Source organism: Lycorma delicatula, chromosome 5 (assembly GCF_047948215.1).
Source record: "Lycorma delicatula isolate Av1 chromosome 5, ASM4794821v1, whole genome shotgun sequence".
Taxonomy (NCBI): domain Eukaryota; kingdom Metazoa; phylum Arthropoda; class Insecta; order Hemiptera; family Fulgoridae; genus Lycorma; species Lycorma delicatula.
In genome coordinates this window covers 57,952,199-57,966,737 of record NC_134459.1, presented here as the reverse complement: position 1 = coordinate 57,966,737, position 14,539 = coordinate 57,952,199, and the positions used below count along the sequence as shown (strand labels likewise).

Here is a 14,539-nt window from a genome sequence, read left to right as displayed (position 1 = left end):
ATCTCTGATGTATCTCAATGTTATAATGATTTGATGTACCATTTGCCCAGATGTTCTTAAGAAATTTTTTTAATTTTCAATCTGTTGTCATGTGAAAATTTTAATCTGCTAAATATCCAATAAGGTTTTTTTAGTGTTCATTTATTCAAATCAAACTATTTCTTGCATTTTTTAAACCTTTAATAAAAAAAATTAAATTAAAAATTTATTAGGTTTTAAATTCAAGCTAAACATATGGTAATTTGCTGCTATTGCAAAAGAATCTCTATATTTTTTTTCAAAATCAGCTGCGCTAGTATTCAGGCTAAAAATCAAGCTAGTATAAAGTATAAAATTCAAGTTAAATTTTATGATGTTTAAGTTTTATAAAATGATTAAATATTTATTTAAAATGCTTTGCGATCATTTATATCTTTTTGTCTTTTAATTTCCCGTCTAGCGCTATAGCAGAGCTATAATTTTAGAAGGGAAAGTATTGTAATCGATCCAATTTGGGCATATGTGGTTTCACCGGATCTTGACGTTTTGCATAAAGCCCCTAAAAAAATAAAAAAACCGGATGGTTATTTTGGATTCCTTAAACTGTTCCATCCGGATGTTCATATGTACGTGTGTGTGTTCGCAGTCGCACTGTAAATCACCTTATCTTCAGAACTACTGGGCCAATTTTGACCAATTTTGGTCAGATTACTTCCGTATCGAAATTGATTGTGTGCCTCGAAATTTAAGGTAGGTATCTCGAAATTTCGCCTAATTAAGGTCTTATTTTCCTTTGGCACACTTGTTAACAATTAAAAAATAATATTTGCAAACAAACTTTTGAAACCCCCATCCCAAAAATTGCTCTTAACTAGTAGCTAAGTGAGTATCTTGCGTCAATAGTACCTTCTGTCACCACAAAGAGCGCTAGTGTAGCACTGACGTACAGCAGTACAAAAAAATATTATCTATATAAATAAAAATGTAAAAGTTCGTTTGTTCAAAAATCATAAATCTCCGAAAGTTCTTCACCGATTGCTTTGAAATTATGACACAACGTTGCATTCAAATACACGAGTGTTATATTCCTACTACTAAATAAATTTCACACCTGTGGCAGGTAAAAACGTGCTTTTTTAAAAAACAGCGCTATCTGTTGGACGTAAAAGCATCACACGCTATACTAAATATTTTACGATTCCATTTCAGTGTTTTAGGTATGTGTTCGCTATAAACCAAAAAACTATTGGAACGATTTACGCTTGGAGAAAAAGGGAAACCATGGAAAGGGGAAATGGGAAAGAGAAAGGGGAAAAGGGAAATAAGGAAAAGAGGATTGGGGAAGGAAATTGAACGCGGAAAGGGGTGAAAGGGAAAGGGAATGTGGTAAAAAAGAAAATGGGAAAAGGAAAATAGGGAAAAGAGGAACAGGAAATGGGGACAAAGAAAAAGGCGAAAGGGTAGAAGGGAGAAGTGTAAAAGGGAACGGTTAAATTTTTTGAAGTTCCATATTTTTCATTTTGTTAATGTTTTATCAAACTTTCAATTTTGTTCATTTAATGTATATAAATATACTCAAATCTAGCAATAGCGAAGTATTGCCGGGTCTACTAGTATTTAAATAAAATTATAAATATTTTAAATGAAGTAGTGTGTGGATGTGTGTGTAAGCCGTGCATCAGAAAAAATGTAAGCCGTGCATCAGAAAAAACCGCATAACGGGAAAGTCCTCCTCGTACAACTGTATTGTCAGCCTTTTTTTTTATAATTCATTAGGTATTTAATATTACTTTTTTATAGGTTAATTAATTTTTTCTTAGGCTTTATTCTGCATTCTTAATTTGTAATTATTTCGATATTGTTATACTTAGTAAATTCGAAATTAATTACCATAGTTCGTAATATCACCTTACAGTTAATTCGTTAACCTCGAATTAATTACCCGTTGTTTTACGAAATTTATTTTAATACTTTCATATAAAATATTTAGCTACACTAAATATTTAATACAATCATTCATGACTGTAATATACATAATCAGATAACAATTAAAACAAAATAATAAACAACAAAGTGCTGCTTAACGTTTATACCACATAGACGAGCCTTTAAGCAGACGTAAATTAATATTTTATTTATTCTTGAAATTAAGTTACATTTACTATGAGCAAGATCAGATCTTTTTTTTAGTAGACCCACATGAAAAAAGATATTAAAATGATTGAAAGTAGTAGAAAATTTTATTAAAGATAAACAAAGAAAATGATATTGTATAAAAAAAGATGTTCAGCTATATACATATTTACATAATTCTGAGAAATATGTTTGTTTTTTTTTCATTTTAAATTGTAACAAAAAAAAAACAGAATTAAAAAACCCCAACATTTAAATGAACTGATCTAATTAAATCCTCAACGCCTTCTCTGTCAAAAGCAGCCAACCATTTAGTTATTTCCACTTTAATTGAAAATACTATTATGTCTAGTATTTAAATACCCTGGCATAGCTTACCGTACGAAAAAAAAATTATATAAAACTCTAACCTACTGAAATTTAAGATATTACCAGCATTATTTATATGGACTGCAAATAATATAAATTTAAATATTTTTTATTTACATTTTCAAAAATATTATTTTTTTAACTGATTTTTACAATGAGCTATAGATTATCCGAACACCGATTTTCCGGACGTTCAGCTGTCTGAATTAAATAATTTAAAAGGAAATTAATATACTATTTAAAAAAATATATATTCTTTGCTTCAACAGAAAATGTATTTTTATCAATCTTTGATTTTACTAACTTTTTTGTAATTGTCATTCTGCATTCATACAGCACAAAAAATACGTAAGTTTATGCCTCTGTTAAGCTAACTATAAAATGATCTTCTGAAAAGATTGATCAAAACGGCATTAATTGGTCAAGCATGAACTATGATATAAAGGTGTAATGAGTAGCAACCAGGGCCGTCACGCGAAAAAGTTCATGAATGGACTGGTTGGAGCGACAAAAAAAATGCGATTCTAGGTAGATTCTTTATTTTTGAAAATTATGTGAACTTTTAGCCCATAAACGAAGATGAACATTAAAGCAAATACAGATTACAGTTTTTTTTTTACGTAGTAGTGATTTTAAAGGTGTTTTGATTATTGACTCAGTAAGTTTTATTCTATTGAATGTACTCTAGTCTTTCCGATTTTTATTTTTATCACGCATTAACGTAATTCAGTTTCTATTCAATACCAGTAAGTTTTTCCTTACAAAAGCTTTTTTTAAATGATATTTTCTTATAAAACGTAAGGATAGTATCTGACACCAGATTTTCCTCCTCCCGCGGAAAGAAAAAAAAAATTTCTTTCAGATAGTTTTTGAAAAATTAAATTCTTTTTTTAACAAATATTTATGCATTTGATTTTTTAACATATTGTTGTTTTTTATAACATTGTATGTATATTCCGAGTATCTTTTTCATTTTTCTGAAAAAAGTTTATTCCTTTTATAGTTTTGTCTTTTTATTAATTGTGATACCCATTAAATATTACAATGATATATGCAGAACGGATGATATACTTTTTTTAATTTTTCAGCTATCTGGATTTCAGATTCGGCCTACAAAGATCAATCTGATAATTGGCTCCAATGAATTTATTTATTTTTTTTCCTGTACTGCTATTATTTTTTTTTTTTTTTTTTTGTATCACTGTGGACTGTAATCACTTCTTGAATTAATTTTGTATGATTCCTGATCAAGATTTTCCCCCATTTCCCATTCTTTCAAAAAAGTTTCTGTAGAATTCCTCTTTTTTATTCTTGGAGTAACAATTAATTTTTCCTAATGTAATCCAATACAGTTAGATCTGAATAAAATATTCTTTTTATTATTAATATTACAAAGAAAATAAGTTTTATAATTTTTTTTGTAATTATTAAAACAAGTTAATCTTAAAATTATTATCATTATCCTGGTATTATAATAATACTATTATTCTGTGGTGGAGCAATCATATATTGCCTTTCATCTGAAAGTTTCTTAGATCGAATCCCTGTCAGAGTGACTTTTTTCATACATTGTAAATATTTCATATCATATTTTTAAAACAAACCTTTAAAATATTTAATTAATAACATAAAAAAATAATATACCCTTCAGAAATAGAAATGTAATGAGTTTTTTTTTAAATTAACCAATGATTGATTGGCCATTACCCAATGGTACATCGATACCGGTTGTTAAACCAAATATTGAAATACACATTTCATTTTTTTTTTATATTTACATACTTTATTTGTATTATAACGTCCAATATTATTTATTCTATAACTTAAAAAATTATTTTGTAAATTTAATTTTTTATATATTGAATCAACTCACCATAAATATTTATCTTTACATTTTTTTATTAATTTTGTTGTAAAAAGAAGAAAATTATTAAAGAAAAAGGAAGGTATTGATCAACTAGAAATTTATTTTAAAGGTAACCCACATTAGTGAAATATGATGCTTCAGAATAAACAGTAAACCCTGGTTAATACAACCCTTTAGTATAAACCATACAGTGTAAAATCATTTACACTTTTCCTAACAGCCGATGATAACTCATATGTCAGTTTATTTAAAAATATTTAAAATCATTTTCCCAGTAATTATTTAAATATATATTCAATTCTTTGTAACGACAATAAATAATTAAATTATATTTTAATAGTTTTAATATCAAAGAACGATTATTAATTTTGCGTTCTAATAAACAGATTTTTATTCTGTGGAGCTTTTCTCTCATTATATATAAGTTGCTATACTAAACTAAAATCCACGACTGTCAACTAATGTTAAAGCTTCGTTCAAAGAATTGAATAATGGAATCCGATAAACTGGAAGAGGAAAAAGTGATTTTTATCTCTTTTTTTTAGAATCCGTTTATGACACCCCCTCACCACAAAGTAGGCTAAATAGGATTTTCTTAAACCTTTTCTTTGTAGAATTACATTATTTTCGAAAAAAGAAGGAATATTTTTTCCTGTACCATTCAAAAATTATATTTTTTTTTTTAAAGGATAATATGTCCATCAGTTAATTAAAGCTTATAAACTTAACTTTTTACGATAAGCTAAGATACCCGTTCATCCCACAAGAAAATTCTGAATTTTCAAGATCCCCTTTTAGTATTTCCTTATTAATTTTGAGCTCAATAAAACATTTTATACCTGAAAATTAACAATCAGTTTGTATGTAATTTATAATTTCAATATAATTTAATTTTGTGGATGGAATGTAAAATCGTTTAGTTTTGGACTCCGCATGATTACTTTGTTAAATTTTTCTGACACTTTCACGGTACAAAAACTACGGATAGGTTTTTTTTAGCAACTTTTTAGTTAATACGAGTACTGAAATTTTAGATTTTATTTAGCATATTAGAAATATGGATATTAGGAATCCTTTCTTATATTTAACCTCTTGGATTAGCTGAAAGGAAAACCGACATTTTTACTATGTTTTCGGAAATACTTTTATACCCGAATTCTAGCTTATATCAAAAATATAATGGAAAGGTTTAATCCGATTTAATCCTTTTAGAATTAGGCCAAAATTGAAATTTCATATAACTTTGGATCCGGTAAACTGTGTAAGATTTCAAACCTTTATTACGACAGTTTCAAATTATATGCGAAGATCAAGGAATATAATTTGAATCCCTTTCAGAGATGTATGTGAGAGAATAACCTAAATTAAAAATAAATGCCATACTTAATTCCTGGTAAGTTTCAGTTATACGAGATATCGTATATCTCAACTATTGTGAGATACACCGAATAAGTTTGCAGCCAGTCTTTTTGCCTACATAAAGATGAATACCCAAAGGCAACATTCCTGTCGAGTTCAATATTTCGGTTGTTCTTTTCTCAGCACTTGTTTGTTACCGACCTTTTAAGAAATTAATTGAAATACTTCTTGCTTACTTCTGAAGTAAGCTATGCTATAAGTTACTTTATTATTCATAGTACTCATAGTAATATAACTTACTTCATTAGTGCTCATAGTACTCCTTCAAGAATAACTATGCCAAATTTTCTAGTTTGGTTTCCTAGGTATTTGCTAATTGGAAGAACCGATGTTCTTAATCATAGTTTTTAAACATAGGTTCTTCTTAGACATAATAGAGGATGAATTAGCAGACCAGATACAGGATAAAATTAATAAATGTAAAAAGAAAAATTACGATAAAACAGAATACGCAGAATAAAAATACGAAATTCATTAAACAAATGATAATACCTTAAAGAATATCAGATACTAATCTGACTGAATTCACTTGTTGAATTCACAATCACTTGAAATTGATAAATTTTCTTATTTAACAGATGACGTTTACTTGAATTTTGGATGACATTTAAAATAATTTTAGGAACGTTTTTGTTAAAATCTAATACAAGGATTAAGCTATTAAGCCTTACATAAAATTATTCATAATAAATTGATTTAAAATAGGATTAAAATTAACAGATAAAAAATACGAACATAATTGAAGTATGCATTCTGTTATTAGAAGTTTTATGTAGAACAGAAAGAAACGTAAGTATACTTCAAACCAAAAAATAAATAAAAATTAGAAGAATAAATTTGGCAAAATGGTTCTTTAACTTATCCATTATTTTTAAACAGTTTAAATTTTAAACCCTTAATGGTGAAAAATTTTTAATTTATGGTTTCATTTACAACCTTAATAATCAGAAATTTTAGAAAAGGTATCAGGAATTGGTTTTTAATAAAAAAGATATTAGAATTGATATAAATTCAATTCTGTGCTAATTTTACTTAATGCTATGATATAAATAACATTAATTCAAATCACCTAAAACAAGAACATTTTTAGCTATTTGAACAAAAAAATTAATTTTTAAATTTCAAAATGTACATTTTTTATCTCTTTAATAAAACTGAAAAAATTAAAAACTATTTGATAACGCTCCATAAAAATAATAAAGATAATGATAAAATATTTCAAATAATTAGGTTGAGGCGGTCCAAAAAGTAAATAAAAATTAAATTTTTCAATATTATAATTTTCCTGAGGATTTTTGATAACTAATTTTTTATAAGCTAAAAAATATTTAAATAATTTCATACATATATAATCATAAAACAATAAACAATTTCATCTTTCATATATATATATATATATATATATATATATATATAAATAATAAATCTCACCAATTCATTCAATTTAATAGAATCGAATCCGCCTTCTAACAGAGAAGCTGCCACAAAAACAATCACTGTATTCGAGTTTTCTCTTCTTAAGATTTAAAGACAGATCGAAATCAACAAAATGATACTCCGTAATATTTTGTAAGCAATATTTTATTTAATATTTTTCTATCCAAGGGAACTTTAAACAGTAGAGAATCGCAAAAATAGAGGAATATAACTTTTACCAATAAAAACTAACCCTCACCTGTTATATGACATAATCGGAAAATTATTTTAAGAGTAAATTTCTCAAACATGGTTACCGCTGATTTTAATAAATTATTAAAAAGTACGAATCCACCTTACCAGCAATTAATTTTAACTTCTCAAGATCTTTCAGTCCTCACGCTATCGTCAGGAGATTAAAATATCATTATAAAATAAAGTTAACAAATTAAAATATTAAGCAGTCATGACTGATCAGTCTAGCAATCAGTCATGACTACTTAATATTTTAGTTTGTTAACTTTATTTTATAATGATATTTTAATCTCCTGACGATAGCGTGAGGACTGAAAGATCTTAAGAAGTCAAAATTAATTGCTGGTAAGGTGGATTCGTACTTTTTAATAATTTTATGAGTAATTAATATTTTAAAAGAAAAGTTTTTAAAGATAATTAATTTTAAAGCAATTTCTTCATTAGTGTAACCATTTCAGATAAAATGGCAACACAATTCATAAGTTAAATTATTCATTAAAACTCATTAAAAAGAATATTTAAAAAATTCTGATCAAAATATTACATAAATATTTTATTAGAATATTATTTCGAATTTTTACAATTTTCTTATGAATATATTATTTTTTAATGTTTAAAAATTAAAATTTTTGCTTATTAATGTAATCATCTACTTAAAAATAATCATAATTTTAAAAAGAATCTTGTTAAACGTCACCACCTTTTTAATAATTTAAAAGATAAAGAGTCGGTTCGTAAACTGGATAATTCTTAGCAAAATTGTTTATAACATGTACTAAAGAAACTTTTTTTCTAGATTTCTTATTTAAAAAAAAAACTCAAGAAGGTATGAAACTTAATTTGTTTCATTAATGCAGTATGGTTTCATTATTTTATCTTTTACCCGATGACGATAGCTTAATTTTTTTTCCTCAGTTAAAATTAAATAACGTCATATTACCCAGCAAATAATTTCAAATTTAGTTTTTCGAACATGGCACCGTTTGGTGTAATAACAATTTAAAACAGCTTACCAAATTCTAATTTGATTTTCCGAAGCGTTTTCGGCTATTCTGCCATCTTCAAGAGGATAATTATGACTAACTATAATCTTACTTAAATTAATCTTACATTAATTATAAAACTATAATATTACATACTTAAATTATAAATATATAATTATTTATATTATAAATATAATTCGTCAAAAATTAAAATTTTAAGTTTAAGTGACTACATCCGTATTGTAAAGTTCCTCAGTTATTATCAAATAGAAATTTGGTAAGCTGTTTTAAATTACATATAATAAATAATTTCAAATCAAAATTAATATATATATATTTTATTTTTTTACTCATGTTTCTTTATTGTTTTTATATATTTGAATCATATATCGGATGATGTATGTGTAACATATTTAAATCTTCTAAAAAATATCAGTTTATCAACTTTATTTATCAAATTTTATCACTAAAGTGAAGCAAAACATTTTCTTCGTTTTTATTATTAAACTGTTTTGCTCTATTATGATTTTTAAGAGGTTCTGAATAATATTTGAAATAAATTATTAACAAAACAAATTATTGTGGAAATAAAAATATATTTTTTTATTTCCACAAGTATCTAAAAGTTTACCATTTCATAAAACATTATTAAAACATATCCTTTAAATTCTAGGAGTAAATCTGAGTTTGGTAAAATTAAAATAATAGACCTTAATGGTTTAAAACAATCGAATGAAGTATATAATGAATAAAAAGTAAGTTTATATTGTAGGATTTATTTTATAATGGAAGTTATTAAAACTAAAAAAAAGTTACGAATACTTTAAATTAATTATATTAATTTACAATTTTTCGTATTGTAAAATTTACATTATATCCAAAATTAAAAAGGAAATATTTATCCCTTTTATTTTTGCGTTTTTAATATTTTTTCCAGTGTTTTCTGTATATGAACCGGACAAGAGAACAATTATGATAAATTATAAATATATAATAATTGATCGTCATTTTGTTAAAATTCGTCATTAAAGTTTTATGTCTAAGAGACTACGTCCGTATTGTAATAATTTCTCAATTGTTATCAAATTGGAATTTGGTTAGCTGTTTTAAATTACACATAATAAATAATTTAATGTCAAATAAAAATGAATATATATTGTTTTTTTCTTACTCATGTTTCTTTATTATTTTTATATATTTGAATCACAAATAAGGTCACTTAATCGGTTTTTTTTTAAGTAGGAATTTTTATCTGTATTGAATAAGATATTAAGATTTTAATTTTATTTCTGTACTTTTATTTCTATTTGAGCTTTTTTTAACGCTTTTTATCAATTAGTATGTCGAAATTAAGGAATAATTTATAGTTTATTATTCGATTATTTTTTTAATAAATTTTTATATTACGAGTAGAAATACATAATTAATAATAAAATTAAAAAAAAAAAATGTATAAATAATAAGTAAAATTTCAATCCTTGTTTTAATTGTTTAAATTTGGATAAGGATGCTTATCTATTAACTTTCTACAAACTATAACTTATATTAACTTTCTAAAAACGCCTGATGTGATGTTTTCAGATATCTAAACTGTTTTTAAAAAAAATTAAATGGAACTTGTTCTGAATTAAACTTATTTTTTTATTTTTTAAGTAAAAACAGCAATTATAAACTTAAATTTAAAAAAGAATGTGTTTCTAAAGGAAAGTACAGTAATATACGTTGTCGGTGATATTTTTCATTTTAAAATAATATTAAATACTTGTAAGGATTTTGACATTTCTGGAAAATTTTTATATTTTTTCAGATGTTGTCTCAAATGATATATATATTTTTTTTTTGGAATGTTACTAGGAGTAGAGTAGTAGGAAGAAGTTTTATACTTGCGTAAATTTGGATATATTCGAATCGCAGCTTACCTGAGCAGCAGCGTGGTACTCATACGGCGTCGCGGCGAGCTCTGAGCGTCCCGACGTTTCAAACTTGTCCCTTCTCTCAAAAACCGCCCCACTCTACTGTCCCCTCCATTTTATAAAATTCACGCGCACACATACAAACGTTTATAGCACATATACGTACGTATACTTGTTGCAACCCCCTTGCATATCTCCCACTACAACTCAAAACTCATAAATTACTCAATTTGAAGGTAACGTTATCGATTATGCGTCTTAAATCCTCTTAAATGCTAATCGACTTTTCATGTTATATTATTCCTTATCTTAGTTTACATGTTTATGTGTGTATGCAAAAACATGTTGTTTTTATTCGAGGAATAGGGCTGTGTTACGATTTAAATTTTTTTCTTACTATTATTTATCAGTGAAAATATTAACATTACAACACTACATGTAATGTCATTCAGAATAATGTTAATACAAAGTAATTTAAGATAAATTTGTTTACATTTTTATGCAATATTAAGCTCGTAAATTAATATTCGTGTTATTTAACAATTATCAAAATAAATTCCTGTATTTAATTAATAGTTCTTTGGTTTAACATCCTTTAAACGTTGTCTCCGTTAAAAACAACACATTTCAAAATCACGAAGTTAAAATTTAGAATTTTGTATTTTTCTTGATTCAAATCAGTAAAAAATCAATTATCAAAGATGAGAATTTTTGTAAACTATTTTTATGTATTTAATTTCATGTTCAGAATGATCGAAATTTTTACCTTGCTTAAAGCGAGGTCCTATCCGAATAATCATTGCGCGCAATTCTAATTATTCTTATTTACCAAATCTCATGATCATACTATCAATACTTTATGGTGGCGCAATAGCTTGCCTCCATTAAATATATATTTTATTCTCAATGCATTATATAGATCGTCAGGAAAGGGTAAGAATACTTCCATGGATAGAGAAAAAATCTGTCCCAGTTTTTTTTTTGTTGATGCAGTATACTAAAATACACATTAAAATAAATATAAAATATATGCATTAAAAGCATATAAAGTATATGCTGCAAGATAAAATTTCAATTCAGAAGGCATCAAAGAAAATTATTTGATCAAACGTTTATGTACACGTTAAAGGAACGCAGGAAATTCAGGTTTTTATATTTTTTTCAATCAGTAATATTTTAAAAAACCATCTGAAAAGTAATATATTTTTCTTTAAAAAAAATATACATATTTTATTTTAAATTAATTGTTAAGAAGTTCTTTTAAATAAATTAATAATTTATTAAAAATAACAGCATAATTTCAGCTTTTTCTTCAATTCTGAAGCATCGTGTTGAGTTACATAAAGAAAAAAATGGATATTGTTATTTTTTAGGAATAAATTACTATTGTTTTTTTTTAAATTGCACATTGTAAATAAATAATATAAAAATTAAGATTTTTAATTTAATAAATATCGGTTTATGCGATTCATATTTATTGGTGACCAACAATAATCTAATTGACTATTTTTATACCTTAAAAACTCGTTCTGACTTTATGAGAGAAGAGAAAATTTGAAATAAACAGGAATATCTGTAAGCATAATAGTGCCTACATTTATTCATGCTTATCAACCGTAAAATTACAGTGTGATTTTGTTTGCAAAAAAATTAATTTGATTGTCTCTTAAGAATTTGTCGTTAGAAAAATTCAAAAACATTTTCACACTACGGGTAAAAGAAATACCATCGTTATTATTAATCTAAATTCTGACCACATGATTGCGTCTTTCTGAGATGAACGATACAACAGTTTCCCATAATTAAATTGGCATTGTTACAACCTACTCCATGAATAATCTTTTGAACTGCTGGCGTAGAATTGTTTAGCCCTTTTAAGAAATTATCTTTAGATGTAGAAGCAGTCGTATCATATGTAAATAGGGTATCGATTTTGAGGCAGTTCATTAATAAATAAAAAGAGCAAGTGACCCGGAGCACATACCTGCGATAAATTTTACGTCTACTTTTGCTCGTATTTCTTCGGATATCCATTGAAATAGTTTTCTTGGAAGTTTAACTTCCTTCCTCCTTTCGGTTCATATATACTTTTTTTACTGCTCTCCACAGTTACTACCAGTGTTTTCTCCGTATCGGAATCGTGTGTCATTACCGACTCAAGATTTCTAAGGATGAGCTTACAGTACAATCTCCAAAAATTCGTTTGCATAATGTCCAACCTCTGTAGTACCTATAAAGAACAAATACTCTCCATAAAGAATAAATAACCTAATATGCCTAAATAATTTAAAAATTTTAATTTTGATGCATTTTCCTTCTAAGTTACTGTCTGTTAAGTAACATATCCGTACACATCTATCCATCAAAAGCGAAGATTTACAGCCAGGATGTATTCAGCTATATTCGTAAATTAAATATTTTTTATCATACAAGAAGATTTTTACAGTATCTACTTCCATATTCTTTCATCAAACGTAAGTCATTCATGTAATAACATTATACTCGTCTGCAAATCAATAACATCGGGCTTTCACCAAATAAGTGTAAATAGTCAGTCTTTGATCTGCTCGTTCACAGATTTACACTTGCTATACCATTCCTTCATTAAAGATCTTGGTAAAACTAAAATAATAGTCCTTAATGATTTAAAACAATCGAATGAAGTATATAATGAATAAACAGTAAGTTTATATTGTAGAATTTATTTTATAATGGAAGTTATTAAAAATAAAATACGTTACGAATACTTTAAATTAATTACATTAATTTACATTATATCCGAAATTAAAAAGAAAATATTTATCCCTTTTATTTTTGCGTTTTTAATATTTTTCCCAGTGTTTTTTGTCTATGTACCGAACAAGAGGACAATTATGACTAACATATTTAAAACTATAATCTTACATAATTAAATTATAAACATATAATAATTGATTGTCATTTTATTATTCATCAAAATCGTTGTTTGAAATCTACTTAAAATTATATTTTTATGTTTAATGTTAAATAAATTATACTTGAGAAAAATTTTAATGAGAATTGGTAAATAAAATTTATAAAAGTTATTCTGGAACCGCATCATAATTTCGAAAAAGATCTTCTGAAAGTTAAAGTTTAAATCCAACTTTTTTATAGTTTAAACCTTTACGGGTAAATTAATGCAGGTAGATATTTTCCAAATATTGTATATTTTATTAATTTTGTTAGTTAATTATATTTTTTTTATTTTTTATTTTTACTTATATTAATTATTGTAATTTTCTATAACTACTGATTTTGATCAAATATAATTGAAATGCGGCGTCGTCTTATATACTTTAATTTTTCTGTTTGAACTATTTGCTAATTTATGTCAATAACCGTTGAAAATGAAGTAAACCGCCTCTTTACATCTTCATTACGAAGTAAAGGAAGTATTGTAATCGCGAAAAATCTCGGTTTTCAGATTTCAACGGAATTATCCATTTTGACCATTCCTGAATCCATTTTAACTAGTTTCGGCGTGACGTACGTACGTATGTGTGTATGTGTCTCGCATAACTCAAAAACGACTAGCCGTAGGATGTTGAAATTTTGGATTTAGGACTGTTGTAACATCTAGTTGTATACCTCCCCTTTTGATTGCAATCGACTAGTCCAAAAGTGTCCAAAAAAGTCAAAAATCCAAAAGCTTTGGATTTTGGATTTTTTAACTGCAGTAATAAACCCTCATTGAGAGCTTTTCAACGATATATCATAAGTCGTACTTATTTTCAGTGATTCCAGAGTTATAGCCAAGTATAATTTTAATTAATGTAATGTTAGGATCGTACAAGAGGAAAGAGCATCGGTTCAAATCCGACTGCATCTCCTTTTTTTCTTTTTTTTTTAATTTAATTATATTGCTTTATTAATATGTATTGTTAACCTTTATGTATGTATTGTTTATACTAAATGTATTGTTAACCTCCGACTGTAAAAAAAAACTTTACCATAAAAAATATTCAATAATAACAATAAAAAAAAAAAAAAACATGAAAAATATCAGAAGTTATTAATGAAATAAAATTTTATGTACTTTTCATTTTAAAAAAATGTGTATACGTAATTTAATAGGAGTACAAGGAAATCATGTGGTGTCCATATCAGATTTTTTGTATTTATTATCATTGCCAATTTTTCCGTCCATTTAATTTAAAATATTTTACATTTAAGAATACTATACA

General features: G+C 25.8%; 1 protein-coding gene and 1 long non-coding RNA gene across 3 annotated transcripts in view; one reads left to right on the top strand and one right to left on the bottom strand.

The window, feature by feature from the left end:
* LOC142324984 (uncharacterized) overlaps positions 1–9,381 on the top strand; it is a 703,430-nt gene extending 694,049 nt beyond the window's left edge. Inside the window, exon 4 of the long non-coding RNA XR_012756465.1 lies at positions 9,359–9,381. This is a non-coding gene — a long non-coding RNA (uncharacterized LOC142324984). The remainder of the gene's footprint in view (positions 1–9,358) is intronic.
* Positions 1–10,438, bottom strand: part of Tk (Tachykinin) — a 619,288-nt gene extending 608,850 nt beyond the window's left edge. The window contains exon 1 of one of the 2 annotated variants that reach the window (XM_075366189.1): positions 10,341–10,438. In XM_075366189.1, the coding sequence (XP_075222304.1) occupies positions 10,341–10,363 (23 nt within the window). In that variant the 5' untranslated portion in view covers positions 10,364–10,438. The remainder of the gene's footprint in view (positions 1–10,340) is intronic. The other variant, XM_075366190.1, reaches the window with a different exon arrangement.
* Between the last annotated feature and the right edge of the window lie 4,101 nt (positions 10,439–14,539).